Raw genomic sequence first — 16,910 nt, 5'->3', positions numbered from 1 at the left:
TATTTGGAGTCAGAGAGCTTGTATAATACTACACAGAATATATAGTTATCAGTAGAGTTCATTACCAAAGATACAATAGGCATCTGCCTGAATTTATGACTTGTGGCTTGAGAGGTTTCCTTGGTCCCCACAAAGATGTCTCAAGAATGGTCTACTGGTTTATGCTTAAAATCTACTGTTAGATATTTATTTCTTAGGCTTTAGACAGATGGCTCAGAAAAGGTTAACGGAGTAAGCCTCATCCTTATTTTTCATTGATTCAGTTTTTTCAGCTCCTTTCTCTAGAGCCATGGTTCTCAAACTTCAACGTGTCTCAGAAACCCCTGAAGAGTTTGTTAAAATGCAGCTTGCTGGGCCCCACCCCTTAGAAGTTCTCATTTGTAATTCTAGGGTACAGACCACAATTTGCATTTTTAACAAGCTCCTGGGGGTTGCTGATGCTGCCAGTCAAGGGGCCATACTTTGAAAACCAGAGCAGTTGTTATTCTGGATAAGAAAAACTAAAGATATCAGGTGAAAGGGTACCATAGACAAGATGGATTGCCATTGAAAAGGGAGGGGATGTTCCAAAGACAAACTTCACACTTTCCCCAGGGTACAGCCTTACTGCATATCTCACCAAACTACTCGCATGCTGATCCCTGTTCACTTCCTTTCAGCCTCTTTGGGGACACTGCCTGTTCCTGCAGATCCCATAACACTGGAGAGCTACAGGGCTTAGTCTACAGGCTGCATCTCAGTTATTGCTCACTCTCAAGGGATCTCATGCACTCTGCTGGCTTTAAATTCCATACTGATGACCCCCAATCTCCAGCCCAGACCTCCCCACTCCATGACACCCAGATTTAATTACCTGCCTGACATTTCCACTCAAATGAATGACAGGCATCTCAAACTAAGTATCCCCACACACAACCCTTGATTGTTGCTCCTGCCTATGAATCTGCTCCTTCCCACCATTCACCCAAATTACTCAGGCTAAAAACTCAGATGCTGTCCTTGACTCCTCATTTTTTCACAGCTCATATCCAATCCATCTGCAAACTCCAGCTGTCTACCCTCAACACATCCTGAATCTGACCCTTCATCCCTACCTCTGTCTTTAAGCCATCATCTTCCCTCACCTAGGCTATTGTAATCATTTTCTAACTGGTCTCCCTGCCTCTACCCTCTACCCTTCCCAAAGCCTATTTTCCACCCCATCCAGATGACCATTTCATAGCTTAAAGCAGTTCATGCCATGCCTCTGCTCAAAACTCCAGTGACTTCCCAAAGCCTTCAAGACCCAGCATGGTCTGACCCTGCCTATTCTAGCATCAGCTTCTTGTGCTCTCCCTCACCCCTTCTCTCTGCTGCAGTGACAGTGACCTTCTTGTTCATCAACTTACTTACCAAGCTGGTTTCTACCTCGGGGCTTTTGCATTTGCTCCCCACTGCTGAGAATGCTCTTCTTGTAGGTCTCAGCATGGCTGCCTCCCTCCCTTCATTCAAGAGACTTCAGAGAGGCCCTCCCTGACCACTCCCATCTCTTTGTCCTGCTTGATTTCTTCCTTTCAGTTCCTGACATTGTATGACATATTTATTTGTTTATAAGTAATGTCTATTTCCTCGCACTAAAATTTACCCTCCATGAGAGTAGGGACCTTGTCTGTCTTGGTAACACCATTAACCCTCCTATAGACCCTGGCACCCAGTAGGCACTGGGGAAATACTCTCTGGGTGAATGCAAAAACCATCCCATTTGCTGAAGAGAGGACTACACTCTACAACATCTCTTACTATCCTCTTAAGTATAGCAACAGAAATTAAGCTCATTCTAATGATAGAGATTTGTTTATAATGGAGGTCCTATTGAGTCCATTGGGAAGAGACACAAATAGAAAAGAGATTATAATGTAAAACACCATGTAGCGTATCTAAATACTCCCCCCCCCCGATTTTCAATTATCCCTCACAATAAAATGCTACCCTGCATTTTGTTATTTCTTTAACTATTCCAATTGGAGGAATGAAACGGACATGCACTCTGCCCTCTGCTTTGTGGGCTTCATCCTTCCAGCATTCCTGAGCTGGGACCCTGCAGGATTCCATTACCCAAATCCAGTACAACACATGCTTCACTTTGCCAGGTCTATGGTAAGATTTCAACAGCTAATAGAAATGCTATGACTTTCAACACTATTAGTCTCTTAACAGCTTATAAAAATTAAAATGAAAAACCCTGTGTTGCATTTGGTTAGTTTTTGGGGGGGGGGAAAGCTGCTCTTTTCCCATCGTATATTTGGACACCAATGTCAATTAATGGTAGTGTTGAAAGAAGTACATCTCATGGGTTCTTACCTTCAGCCACCAGAACACATTATAGTCATCACAAGTGCAAAGAGTAAAATGAATGACTGAGGAGCAGCAGCAAGCCATAACCCCTAAAAATGCTCGGAACCAGGGATTCTATTTTCGTAATGGTTCTCAGTGGGAGGAGGCAAGAGAGAGCACATTCTCAGATTGCATTACCAGAGAATGTTGCTATTCTGAGAGAGATGTAAAAAAGTGGCAAGGGACTTGGGTTTAAAAGTACAAACATAGAGAGAATCCCACCTTAATGGGTACCATTATGACATCCAGTTCAATATAATGAGGCTATTTCCACGATCTGGCCAGCAGCCCATGTTAGCACGGCTTTACTGATGTGGATACAACAAATTCTGTTTGAACAAGAAATCCTCAGGAAAAAGAGAGAGAGTGAGAGAGAGAGAGAGAGAGAGAGAGATCCTTTCACAAGCTCTAGCCATTTAGCAATCAATCAAAGGAGAAATACCCTTCCAGTAAAGACAGCAATGTCCATTTGAATCCTGGTAATATATTAGACGTTCCAAATAAAATAGTGTTCCATGGGTAATACTTACGGATTGCTGTTTTGTGAAAATATCATAACTGTTGATGCTGAAACTGGTGAGGGGGACATGGTGTTGGGCCCAAGGGGTTAAGCATGTTGCATGGCAGCTGACTGGGTTCTGAGCACACCCAAACTGTGAAGCAATTGGGTCACTTTGTGGAGACCCCATATTGAAGTCTTGTAGTAAACTATCCATAGACTGTTGCAAAATCTCTTCAAAATGTCCCATTACTTCCCAAATATTAGGTGGAATCACAGGAAATCATCACTATCGAACAGCTTTAATGCACAGAAATGGCAATTACATACGACTCACCCTAGTACAATGTTACCAACTTACAGACAGCAGGCCAAAGAGGAAATCAGGTGGGCTCGGGAGTCCTGTCTCTGGTTTGGCATGACTACTCATTAGCTGTGTTATATTGGCTAAATGACTTGGCTTCTCGGAGCCTCTGGCACAAAATAGCAGTCTCTCAAATGTGAGTGAATCTTACTCCCTGACCTTTCTAAATATGGCAGCAAACAGAGCACCTTCCCACCACCCCCCCTTCACTTGCAGCTGACAGTCACCTCCCCGTCTCTCCAGGGCAGGGCAACAACGCCGTGAGATTACCCTTTACAAGAGAAAAGTTTAAAATATTACAAAAACCTAAAAATCACTAGAAACATTTTTTTAAAGAGAATAAATGTACAAAGACTATTTGACTCTAGTGTGATTCTTCCATTTAAAACTAAGATTCCAAATCCTATTAGAAGTCAACCCACAAAAAAACTCCATTCAAAGCAGAGCAAAACGCAGCTCAATATCATTCCAACAGGACAAAAATCACCTTGGCACACACAGCTGCTCTCTCTGGCTGACCTAATGAGATGCAGAGGCTCCACCCAGGGAAACAGCGATTTTGTAAGAGTTAAGATGGACTCCTTGGCCTGCAGCCAGTTTCTCTGCTGCCAGTCTGGATCCCCCTCACGCCCCCCCCCCCAGACACACACACACACACACACACACACACACACACACACACACAACACACACACACACACACATGCTCGCACAGCCCTCCCCAGCAGCTCTGCTCCTCTTACTGTCTCCACTCCCTCCCCACCATCTAACCACAGGGAATCTGAGCACACCTGCAAGCTTTTTCCCCAGGGTTGACCTGAACAGTGCCAAGGCACTCTGGGCCTGCTTCTTTCTAGTTGTGAATGGAAACACTCCCCTCCAGGAAGGAACCTGTCATCAGCAAGCCCATAGGGAGGTCAAGCTGGGGTAGAGGTTGTCCTTGCGCTTATTTCCTTTTCCTGCAGACGCTGTCTCATTCATTCTGATATCCCCAGAACCTGGCACAGTGCCTGACACCTAATAGGTGCTCAAGAAAACATTTATGACTGCCTCAAGGCCTACTAGTCCTAATCATTGGAAGTAGGATCTAACAATCCTTTCCAGATGTACCAGAATGATTGCTGATTTCTCATTCTTGGGCATCCCTCTGCCTTACTAAGACTCATGCTTTCCCTCCTTCAGCCTCACAGACATTTATTTTGTGTTTATTGGAAATTAAATAAGAAATTATTTTATCTAATTTCACTGCAATAATTTCACCCTAATAATTCACGTTTACTTGGTGTTACTTTGTGTCAGGCACAGGGCCAAGAATCTATCTCATTTAATGCTTACAACAACTCTATGAAATAGATATTATTATTACACATTACATATTTTACAGATTAAAAAACAGTGAGGCAACAAAGTTAAGCAATTTATCCATAGCCACAGAGATAGCCAGTAGCAGCCCAGGAATCTGAATAGGCAATATACCCATAGCCCAAGTTCTTAACTAATATGCTATGATGCATAATAAAGTAGTGATATTTCATTTCATATCTCATTTTACAAGTACCTTGTAATGCATTCCTCTGGTTATCAGGGTTTGAAACATCTAGCTAAAAAGTCTAGGGATTAGACTGCATCATATTCTAAGAGCAGTAGGATAATGATATCAAACACAGCACTGAGGAGGACTTCTGGCCCTGCAAACCTAGAACCTAAGAGCCAGGTTCTTTGCACCCCCATCTCCTCCAATCTGCTGATGTTCCTTGTGTGTACCTTAAATTTGCTTTCTAAAAACCATTTTGAAATACAACCATTATACATGTGGCAACACTGTGTATTCATTTCAATAACATTCTACATTCCATTCAGAATACTGACATCCTCAAAACTTTAAAAACTGTGTTCTATGCTTAGATGCTAATATATGTGTATATGTACATGTATATATTATATATGTATATATTATATGTACATATATGTATATGTTATGTGTACATATATGTAATATATGTGTATATGTATATATTATATATGTATACATGTGTGTATGTATATATAAATATATATAAACATATATAGTCATATGTATAAACATATATATATATATATATATATATATATATATATATATATAAAACTAAGGCTAGGTGAACATGTTCAAAATATATACCAGTACTAACCTGAGAAAGGTAAGAGGCTTAGAGAAAATAGTTTCCAATCATGATGAAACACATTCAGTTCCAACAAAAAAGTTCAGGGCATAAAGGTAAAAGAAGGAAAGAAAACCCAGCTCATATGAGAACAGTGAGACAAGCACTGCTGAATCTAATTTGAAGAGGAAACTAATTGTGTTATGTTATTTTCTCATGAAGAAAACAACGAGACAAATGAGTATATGTCACGGTTCCATCTCAAAAGACCTTACTTCTGCTTCCAACCCTTAAATTCTCCCCCTTCCCTAGTAGCTCCACCATTCAAGCCTCTTTGAATTCTGTGCTCTCAACAAATAGCCCAAGTGCACCATATCAGTTTGAACTGAGCTAATCTGAGTTCTTAAATATTTAGTTCCAACTAAATTGTAAACTACTCGAGAGATGCCAAGACCTCTGCTTCATGTATTCATGCAATAAATAACTGCCGTTTGCCATACTCTCTGAAACACTGTTGATTCAGCCACACCTAGTGCACACAGAGTAAAGGGGAATAGACTGCACACCATCAAAAATGTCAGTGTTGCATGTTTTATTCACTTTAAGTTATAATTACTGACATTGGGAAAGTTGACAAAACACTGGTTCCAACTAAATTAACTTTAGAAATTGGATAAAAGCTTGGTTTCTTAGAACTTCCTTTTTCCCTGTAAAGCACCATGTACAGCACCTTCCATTTTGCCTGGGACAAATAAGGTACTCAGTAAGTATTGGCTTCCCTTCCTCCAAGCACAAAGCACAGCTATCTGTAGGGTACACAGTGAGAGCAGTGAAAAACAGGGCGACTTAACCAAACTATAGAAACAGCCACCCACAGAAAGCACAATGCTTGGAGAAATGTGTGGGACTGGAGGGGGGAGAAGGTAAATACTTAAATTTGTGGATTTGAAGATTTAGCAATTCAAGTTAAAAATGGAACCACTCCTCTCTTTTCAAAGTATTTCGGGTGACATCACATAATTATCAAGAGCTAATAACAACAGTTATTTTGAGTATCTGCTGTCTGCCGCACTCTGTGCTATATATACATTATCTCATATAATCCTCCTCAGTCCTTAAAAGGTGGGTTCAAATATCCTGATTGCACAGATGGGAAAACAGAGGCTCACAGGAATACAGCTATGCTCAAAATCCCATAGCTATTATGCAGTAAAACATATTCAAACCCAGAGTTCTCTAACGCCAAAGCCCATACCTTGCCCCTTCAGGTTGCTTCAAATGATACTGTGGGTTTTCATAAAAACAAAATCACAATCCTACTTCAATATAGCCTCTCAGAGTAAAAGTCACAGATGGTACACAGATGGCCCAGACTCAGCCAGGGCCTATAAAAGTAAGTCCCCTTCTCATCCCCCTTAGCCCTGCCATCACCATAGATCACCTTTCTCACCCTTTCCAGCTCCCTGGACCTCAGAAGGCCTGAGGCAGGGGAAAGGAACTGGGGAAGTAACTCCTTCAGACAAGACAGAATGTGAAATTCCTCTACTGACAGGTACTCGGGCATTTCCAGGTGTCACCTAAACTCCAACCAATCCTTTTTGCCTGACAGCTTAGGCACAGACACAGCCCTTCAACCCAGATGAAATTTCTATCACTACCTGCTCATCTGGAGAGATGTCACAAGCCAGTGGGAACAGAGAACAGAGAGGGAAGCCCTGGATAAGTGCAGCCTTTTACTAAATTATCAAGATATGCATAATCCTCCCCATCCACACACATATCCACACCTTGACCCAAACCTAGCAGTGCTCACAATGCAAATAGATGAAGTCAGAAGATGAAAACATATTTTTCTGAAGTTCAGGTAAAGCTTCATTTGAATTTGTCCATTCACAGTAACATGTATATCCCCACCTCCAATGAGGTAATGATCACGTTTTTCTATGAAATGACTCAAAGATCCGAACTCTTTCCCTCGCAACAGCCAAAGAAGAGTGGTCAGGATCATCACTGAGCACATACCATGTGGTCTCCACCTAAGAACATTTTTAAAAAGAGGTTCTGTGACTCAGTTGCCCTCAGCACAACAACAAAGAAAGGTGTGGAGGCCAGAGAGCCCTGGGGAGATGGAAGCAGCCAGGTAGCAGGATTGTCAAAGGGCCAGAGGATGACACACCTGACCAGAGCATGCTGGGAGGCCCTTCATCCCTAGCATCCCCCACCAACAGAATCCCCAGTGGACAACCTTTCCTGCCATTGTCCCTCAAACACAGAATACCATCTAGGAAATAGCCCACTGCCATGAGAGGTAATTTGTGTCCCAGCTGATAAAAAGGATGACCTAGCTTGCCAACCCATTGTAGGGTACACAATGAGAGCAGAAATTTGTTTTAACACATTTGTTCAACAAAAACATAAAATATTAAATCTTGTTGCAGAAATGAAATAATTAGTAATAGCAATAATGTATCTATGTAATCTAAAGGTAAGCAACTCAGGGAAAACTAAAATGTTTGCAGGCCACATTTTTTCTTACAAAATGAAAATGTTCTTAGTGAGACTTAAGAAAAAAAAAAGATATATTCTTAATTGAATGTTCTTGAGAAGGCAGCGTTGCTAGTTTTAAACCACCAAATGGTCAATATCTGTTTTGTGAAGATATTTGTGAAGCAGCAACACAGAGGCAGCTTTTTAATCTTCCATAATGAGACCAGACGAAAGCCTATCCAGAAGTTGGGTGGGCTGAACACTACAGGCCTTACCCATTTATATCCATCCCTCTTTCCCTGACTCCCACCCCAATACAGAGGAACCTAGGATACAGTAGGAGTCAAGATCCCAGGCTTTAATCCTGGCTTCCCCACTTACTTAGCATATCTGATGTCAGTTTCCTCACCTGGAAAATCCCTGCCCGAACCCTGTACAGAGCTGTCAAAGGAGCAAACTATGTAATGAAAGTGACAGCACTTTGAAAAAAATATTTAGCATTTGTAATGATGCTGTATTTAGCATTTGTAATAGTAAAACAAAATTTGAACATAAACAATGAATTCAAAACTAAATACAGAATATCTTGATTAAAAAATTACAATAAGTAAAAAGGATATGAAATCCTTTTATATGTGTTACATAAGCGAGTACTAGTATTACTATACACTACAAAACAGACTAAATACCCCAGATCTTTCTTTTAATAAAGTGTTTTGGTAGTTGTAAAATCACTATTAATTACTATTAATAGTTTCAGTTGTTATAAATTACCATTCATACAAATGTGTCTTCAATTCATCTCTATAATGATTCAGTTACTTAAAAAATCACTTGAAAAGGACAATTGGGGCTTCAACGTTCAATATTATTATAATAAAGATTAAACACAATTAAGGATCAAATCTAATTTACGGGTATACATTAGCGCATGATTATTATTTTTAATGATCAAAAAATTAAATCTATGCAACAAGTGTTACACAGATCCAAGGCATGAGAATAAAATCATTTTATATTTTGCCATAGCTTGCTAAGTCAAAAGGCACTTCATTTGACATTATTTATAATATGAAAGAATGCTTTTGCTAACCAGAAAAATAAAACCTATTTTTATAACTACACATATAATTGGTCAAGTTTTTAAAAAGCATTTTCTAAAATTTCCTGGTAGTACTAACAATAATATCACTGGGGCTTTAAATTAATAAAAAAATACTTTTAAATTTAAATGTCAAATTAACTCAGCACTATTAATATACTTGAAAGAGCATGCTAATATGAGCGTATTTTAATGTTTGCTGCTATGTGATAAGGGTACATCTGACTTTACACTCATAGAATATGTTAAGACTTAAAAACTCTTTTTAATTGTGGGAAATACAATGGTTTCATACAAAGAAAAACAAAAATTATAGGACCTGCAATAATTATAATACAAAGACCCCTTTATTTTCTTTCACACGAAGGAAGTATGTCTCCTTTGGCATTTGGCCCAAACTTTCAAATTCAAAGGATTATTTGGTAGATAGTAAGTGTTACATAAACCACTAATGTAAATTGTCTCTTTTTTGTTCTGCTCTTTGTAACACAGACATAGAAATTTTAATGTAGAGAATCCCTTCTATGTGTTCAGTGAATCACTCTCAAACAGCATGTGAGATTTTGCACCAAAAGAATGTTCCATCCTAAACTTGGGAAAGAAGCAGAGAAGCCATCTTTACTAACAAAAAAATGGTTGAAGATATTAAATCTGTCTGATTCCAAAGTTACCAAATCACTCTCAAGATCTTTTACTTTCCAGAAAAAAATAACAGAATTTTATTGGCTTACAATTCTCATTAGAAGTCTAGGTTAAAATACGCTAACTTTTACAACTACATCCCACAGAAGTCCCCTCACAAATATCATCTATCAGTCAACCTAACTAAGGTCATATATCAGTGAGCTCTTGATGAATGTCGGTGACAGATTGTTTTTAATGGTATCAGTAAACTAGATCTCATGTATACTTTTGCAACCTTCTACACACAATAATTTTGAACCCTTTAAATGTGCCATCATAAATATGCAGTGGCTACATAGGAGAATGTTATTTAGGGTGAAGTATGATGATGTCTGTAGCTTACTCTGAAATAATTCAGTGGAGAAAAACATGCACATGCAAATACACATACATGTAGGCAGAAAGAGACTAAACAAATATGGCTTCTATTATAGATGATGTGTACACGGATATTCATTGTAGTATTCTTTCAGCCTTCTATATATTTGAAAAATTAATGTTTTTAAATATTTTAAAATGAGATGTTTATACTTCATTGGTTTACCCTTAAAAGTAGATTTTATAAGTTTTATTTATATAACATACTAAGTTTAAAAACATAAAAAGAATCAAGACTCTTTTCTAGAAATTACTTTTCGTAGTTTATTGGGTGTTCCACATTTTCAATTTTCCTCACGTTAAGTACTAATGTTTTCCATCTGAACTGGCTATGAATAATTAATACTACTAGTTAAACAAACTCAAGAGAATATGATTTCAAGACAATTACTCAGTTTTTACACAGTATTCCTTGTACTGTCCATACTTTTCTGGAATTTCCCCCAACATTCACTGTTACCAGACACTACCTCCATCCAGCTATACTCCTGAAAATAATCAGGGAGCAGGGCCTGTCATACTTAACAAATATTTCGAAGCCTGTGGGCACTCAAGATTTGTAAGAATGTTTTGTTTTTTTTTTTTAATGTGGAACGTAAAGCTAACAGGTTATGTCTTACAGAAAATCATGAACTGGTTAGTCTTGGTTTGAAAGGAGTTTTTTTGTTTGTTTGGGTTTTGTTTTTATATTTTTGAGTTTTCATGAAAAGCTATATAAGCTTTGGGAACCTCAAGCACCCAGAGAAAAGGTAAGAGAATTTCGAAAATTTAATCATAGCCTCTTCTTCTCCTCTCTAGATTTTTCAGAATGCCAACATTTTGTATGATGGTCATACAAAGGCTGGTAAAAGAATCACCCGCCTCTAAATCCTTATATTTGCAGTTGTAGGTGCTTATTAGAACAAGGTTACCGAAGATTTATATTCATCATCGCTTTTGTCAGAAAATGATGACCAGTATTTCTAGGCATATTTTAACTTCAACAATAAATTTATCATCAGGAAATTTGAAAAATGATTCTTACTAATGTAGCTTCCATCAATATACCTTCATTTAACCAACGCTTATTTAAAATTCTCTCTGCTTCCATGATATGAAAATCTTTTCAAAATGTATGCTATTAAAATGTCTAAATTTGGAAAACATCTGGCCTGTCAAATTATTTGGGGGGCTTGTGGTTTTAAGTACATTGTTTGAGGTGGCATATTTGGAAAGAACTCACTTATCATTCTCAGGCTTCATAGAGAACTAGCCTTGAAAACAAATGTATGTGGTAGTTCACTGCTACCATAGAGAATCAATAGCCATCTATTTAATTTGCTAAGACAATGTAAATTAGTAACTTCCAGCCAGATGTGTGATATACACATCAAACAAACTGCAACCTGTTCATTATGAAAATCCTGTCAACACACACAGAGCCACTTGATGGCATTTCATCTAAGGCAGTTTCCACATTTGCAGCTATAAAAATCGTCCTAAGAATTTTTATACAAAGAATTGGAGTTGAGACTCATAAAAGGGTAATCAATTTCAGCTTTTTGTCTTGTGTGCTTCTGTTTGTTTATTTCTATTTTCATTCAGAGGTATAAAACATTTAGAAAAATATGAGCCATGCTATTTTTCCTTCTGTAAATCACTTATCCTCATTACATCTTTTTAATCTTATGTAAAGTTGGTAGCCTAATCCTGCAGCTCTAAAGAAGTGTGTGAAGTGAAGAAGGACATGGCCAACAGCAGAAGAAAAGTACACTTATCCACCGGAAAACAAAACAGAATATTCCAAAATGACTCCAAACATAAATTAAGCTTACCCATTGGGAGGTCTAACTTGCATTCTGATCATTTGTATGGGTCTGTGTGACTATATACCCTGCTGTTTGATAAAAAATGATTACTAACCACAGGCACCCACCAGAGAACAGAGTGTATGTATAATGCCTGTGATGTCTCAGACATACAAAGCGCCTTCTTAAAGAATGTCCGTTTCCTCTCCATGGTAAGCAGACATAATTTTTCACTCTTTAATACTTCTGCTCCACAGAATGGCTTATTTTATGAATTATGTTTTGCCATTTTCTCTTACGTTTATTTTAATAATACAAAAAACTGCATTCATAAAATAGATGGTTTTGTTTCATGATACCCAAAATACTTGTATCTTTTCTGCTCTGTATTAAAATCCACAGCTTTCTTGCTATTACAAAAACCTAATAGTGTTTATTTTAATACCATTTATTGAATGAAAGGAATAAAAAAGATTCTTCTTAATAACCAGCTATTATTCTTGAATATTGAATCCTCATCTAAACCCAATTCATTTTTCCAAGTCTATTGAATTAAATTTTCTTATTAAACAGGGCACAGAGTAAATAGTCTTATTGCCAAGCATAATATTTTCAAGCACTACATTTTTAATTTGGCAATTTAAAACAACGTGGAATGAATCTAGTCCTCATGGCCTGTAGGATAGTCTGATTCCAAATAGTACCCCCTTAACCAATTTCCTAATGTGAAAATAGCATTTCTACTAAGTGTCGGGCGTGTCAATGCTTCCAAAGTAAATAACCCCTGAGGTCCCCTAAAATCACAAGAATTTCAGCGACTACCAAAAAAAAAAAAAAAAAAAAAAAAGGCAACCGTGCACACAAAAGAGTTCTTCATAAAGGCTTCAAACCACGGCAATTCAAACATTATACAGAAGGCGCTTTCTTCACCAGCCGCACACCAGGCCACGTGATCAGCCTGCAGTGCCACACCGAGGGCCACTGACGATTATTGTTTCTAGAAGTAAAGCTCAAACGCGGCCGCTGCGGCCGCCCGGCCGGCTGTAGGTGACACTGCCAGGCCGGCTCCTCCCTCGCGACGCGGTCACACAACGCGCGAGGCCTGGGCGCCGGCGAAGACTTGCAGCCTTGGGTCGGGTCCCTTGGCTTTCTGGAGGTTACAGTCAAACCCTCCTGGTCACTTAAACCCTCTTTGTGGTTCAGCGTAAGAATCACTCTCTCAGAACTCTTAACTTTGATTGGAGACTCTGGTTAAAATTAAGAACTTCAAACCCAGATTTGAAAAAGTGAAACAGATGTCCTTTTTGTTAACCATAAATGGCTCCGTACGTCCTACCCTTTCCTCTTTCTCTCTCTTTCTCTCTCTCTCTCTCTTTTCTTTCTGCCACATTAAGTTTTATTTAATGCAGAGTTCGCTTAAAAGGTTAAAAGAGTGAGCAGAAAGCAAATGTAGACTGTGGGTGGAAAAACTCCTAAATCTTTTCCTAGAATGTAACGAGGGAAGCCTCTTCATAAAGATGAAAGTGCTCAAGCTGCAGTCTCCCAGCACAGAGTGCACTGGGGGGGGGCAGAAGCGGTATCCCAGGGGGCCCCAGCCTCGCCTAACCAGCAGTGCCCACCGCCCGCGCCCTCTCGGAGACCAGGGTTGCCTAGCGTGGGCGAAGGTCCCAGACTTGCACTCACGTGAGGACATAGTTGACGCTGACGATACAGTGTGGCCTGGACGAGCGGCTGTTGTGGACGATGGTCGCATAGCTCTGCACCCATACCCAGCCACCGTGCTTTGCCAGGAACCTGTAGTACTTGGTGGTCACCTGCCCCTTCACCAGCACTGATGGAAAGACAGAAGGCAGCTGGTGGTGAAGGAGCCGGCTCCTGACCCGCCCAAACACAAACCCTGGCGGTGGGAGTGCAGGTCCCCCGTGGGCCCTAATGACTGCCCCCAGGCAGGAGGGAGAGACAAACGGTAGGTTCCCAAATGGATTGTCTCTCCCCTGAATTTGCATCGAGTTCGCCAGCCCCTGGAGATTAGCAAAGGGGTGGGGGACACTTAAAATTGGATTCCTCCGCTCAATTTTCTAAGGAAGGTACCGTCTGGGCAGCTGAACTCCGGGGCTCATATTCCCTGTTTCTGGAAATTAAGCTAAAAAAAAAAAAAAAAAAAAAAAAAAGCTGAAGCAGGTCTGTGCATATGAGCCAAATGGCCGGCCTAGCCTCAGTTGTTGTTCCCATGTTCAGTGAGGCTTGCAGAGGGTGGGAGGTGGGGAGCATAAAACCCCTCCTGGGGGAATTTCCCCAGAAACTCAGAAACTCTCCCTGCGGATATTAAGGAAACAAGGTGGGGCTCAGTGTTGGAGCAGCCACTGGGAAGGGCGTCACCTACCACCACCACCCGGCTACCAGGGCTCCTCCCCGACCGCTTACTGTGGACGTAAATCACGCCCTTTCCCCTCCCCATGCCGCGCGGGGGACGTCCTGTGCCGGGAAGAGTGGCGCCTTACGCAGGTGGTGGGCGCAGCGCAGGTGGAAGGTGTCACAGCCGTGCACGTGGTGGTACAACGTCTTCTCAATTAGGTCCTGAGGTTCGTACCCCGTCAGCTCCGCCACTCTGGGGAGAGCAATCCTCAAGGGATGAGCGCAGGATGCGGGGATGCCCCCCACCCCACACGGTCCTCTCAGGCCTGGGTGCCCGCCCTCACTTCACCTCATCTGCAAAATGGGCTCAGAAGGTCGAGGAAGAGCTCTCGGTCACCGAGCAGGGCCATCCTCCTGCTAGGGTGATCCTTTCCCACCTGACCACCCACCTGGAGTCCAGGAAGATGAGCTTCATGTCCAGGCTGGCGCGGAACATGAACATGTTGCTGTGCAGCTTGATCTCCGTGACGGCACTGGGAGGCAGCGAGTGGCCCACAGCCACCAGGCCCACGTTCTGGTAGCAGCCATCGAAGGGGGACATGTCCAAGCTGTATTGGCGGATCTTCAGGTAGCCGCTGCAGTGAATGACCTGCAGAGGAGGATGAAGGGGTGAGACTCAGCCACCGCCAGGAAACATCCCAAAAAGGTGGGTAAGCGATTGAAACATTTTGTGACTCCCTTGAGCTACAAACCGCCATGCGACCACGCCCCTGCACTGAGTTGTCCAAAGTTATTGGTGTTCCAAAGTGTCTCAAGGAATGTCTATCCTGCCACACTGAACTCACCTGGGAGCTTGTAAAAATACAGAGGCATGGGCCTTGCCATCATTAACTCATCAAAATTGCCCATGGGGCCCTGGAACCTGAATTGGAGCTAAAGCTCTGGTTCTTAACCCCTCTGGGGGTTGGAATCTGATGCTGTGAGTAAACTCTAAGAATCCGCCAAAATTACCAACCATTTCAGACGTTTTACACAGCCCTAAGGTCCATTATGAGCCCCAGATTAAGAGTCCCTGCAGCCCAGCAGTATCCCAGACAGTGAAACCAAGTCTTAAAACTTAGTAGTCCCCAAGTGTTCAGGAAGTTCAACAACTCTTGAGATGCTCCCAGGCAGACAGAGCTTTGATGCCTTCGGAGGACGCCCTCGGGGCAGTCAGGGACTCAGAAATGTCCCTCCCACGCCCTCGAGTTCCTCTGGTTCTGCTACTTTCCCCCACACGCTGCTAGGATCATCCCTCTCAGCCACACACCTTGTAGCCACCGCAGGTGAGGCCCGCGTTCCTCTTGGCCAAGACGCACTTCATTCTGAGGAAGAAGGAGCGCTCGATCTCGTATTCTGGGAGAGAGGGGAGGAGGGAGGCGAAGGATGTGAGACGGCTGGTGTGACTCCAGGTCCCACCTTGGCTAATTGGGGAAAAGCGAGAAGCAAATGGCGGTGGCAGCGAGGGACCCAAGCAGTGCAGGCGAGCAACTGCCTTACCCTGGACGAAGTGAGAGTGGTAGGGTTGATGAGCTGTAAGCACCGCGGTCATCTCGTCGTGGTCGGCTGGGTGGATGTATTCATAAATGCTGTTCCCAGTCAGCTCTACCTGTAAAGAGGGGGGTATCACCTTCTCCAACCCTTGTGGGGCTGGAAGATTGGACCAGGCTGTCTACAGGCCTGTGAGGACAGGAGCCAGAACTTTAGAGTCAGCCCTGAGTATTAATTCCAGTTCTGCTGCTGGCTACTTACTGCAGTCTAAGCTAGGTTTCCTCATCTATGAGAGGAAATAATAATATAATAGTAATTATAATGGTAGTAGGAACAGTCGTAGTTTCCCGGCAATGTTCTGGTGAAAACATCAGGCATTGGTATGTGACTACCATCCATGGTGTTTGACTTATGGTAGACTCCAAAAGACAGCATTGTTTGGGCTCAGGGTGGAAGCCAAAGGATAAGGGAAGTAGAGGAAAAGAGAGAAGCAGACCTGCCAGCTGAGATTTTTCCAGTCCCAGAAATGCACATACAAAAGCTTTGGGGAACCACCACCCCCTTACCTCTGGCCTCCAGCTCTGGCTGTAAGCATTGAAGGCTGGAGGTGTGGACCACTCACCTACCTGAGAAAGACCCAGGTGGACTGAGGCTGTCTCTGAGATGTACATGATCTTCCCATCTGGGGCCACCACAAAGATGAAGCCATCCAGGGTCTGGGGAGATAGAAACAGAGTTGAATGGAGAGCCCTCTGTGGGGAGAAACTGGGGTAGGGGGCAGAAGTCAGAGATGTTCAGCCAGAAGAACAGAGACATGGAGTAGAGAGAAGCAGACAGGAAATAGGGCAAAGGAAATATGCCACAAGAGCCCCTCTTTTGTTCATTCCAAATATGTAAGCATCTGGGACATGCAGCACACTGGGAGACACCCAGAGAAAGTGGTGGGCAAGGGTACTGTCCTCCAAGACTCATGACCCACTGAAATGGACAATACAGACATATATCTGTAGCATACACACACAAACATAGGGGGCAGAGGATCACAGCCCATTATAAGAGGTAGGTTAAGTTCTTGGGCTGATGGTCACTGAAAGAAAGAAGAGTTTCCTGAGTCAGTCTTGGAGGACTCCATAGTGGTGGCATCCTATAATGGAAAGAGTACCTGCAGGGTTTAGGAAAGGGGCACTGAGCCATATGGAAGTGTTGGTAG

General features: G+C 41.9%; 1 protein-coding gene across 1 annotated transcript in view; it reads right to left on the bottom strand.

The window, feature by feature from the left end:
• Nucleotides 1-16,910, bottom strand: part of SIM1 (SIM bHLH transcription factor 1) — a 63,831-nt gene that overhangs the window by 34,335 nt on the left and 12,586 nt on the right. Inside the window, exons 3-8 of the mRNA XM_047103191.1 lie at nt 16,327-16,416; nt 15,710-15,818; nt 15,480-15,565; nt 14,620-14,819; nt 14,317-14,423; nt 13,499-13,646 (exon numbers count right to left, since the gene is read on the bottom strand). Of these exons, the coding sequence (XP_046959147.1) occupies nt 13,499-13,646; nt 14,317-14,423; nt 14,620-14,819; nt 15,480-15,565; nt 15,710-15,818; nt 16,327-16,416 (740 nt within the window). The remainder of the gene's footprint in view (nt 1-13,498; nt 13,647-14,316; nt 14,424-14,619; nt 14,820-15,479; nt 15,566-15,709; nt 15,819-16,326; nt 16,417-16,910) is intronic.

Source organism: Lynx rufus, unplaced genomic scaffold, assembly GCF_022079265.1.
Source record: "Lynx rufus isolate CCGP_SWC_20201006 ecotype Redwood Valley unplaced genomic scaffold, mLynRuf1.p SCAF_6, whole genome shotgun sequence".
NCBI classification, from domain to species: domain Eukaryota; kingdom Metazoa; phylum Chordata; class Mammalia; order Carnivora; family Felidae; genus Lynx; species Lynx rufus.
The sequence above is the reverse complement of the archived record's forward strand: the minus strand, read 5'-3'. Positions and strand labels throughout refer to the sequence as shown.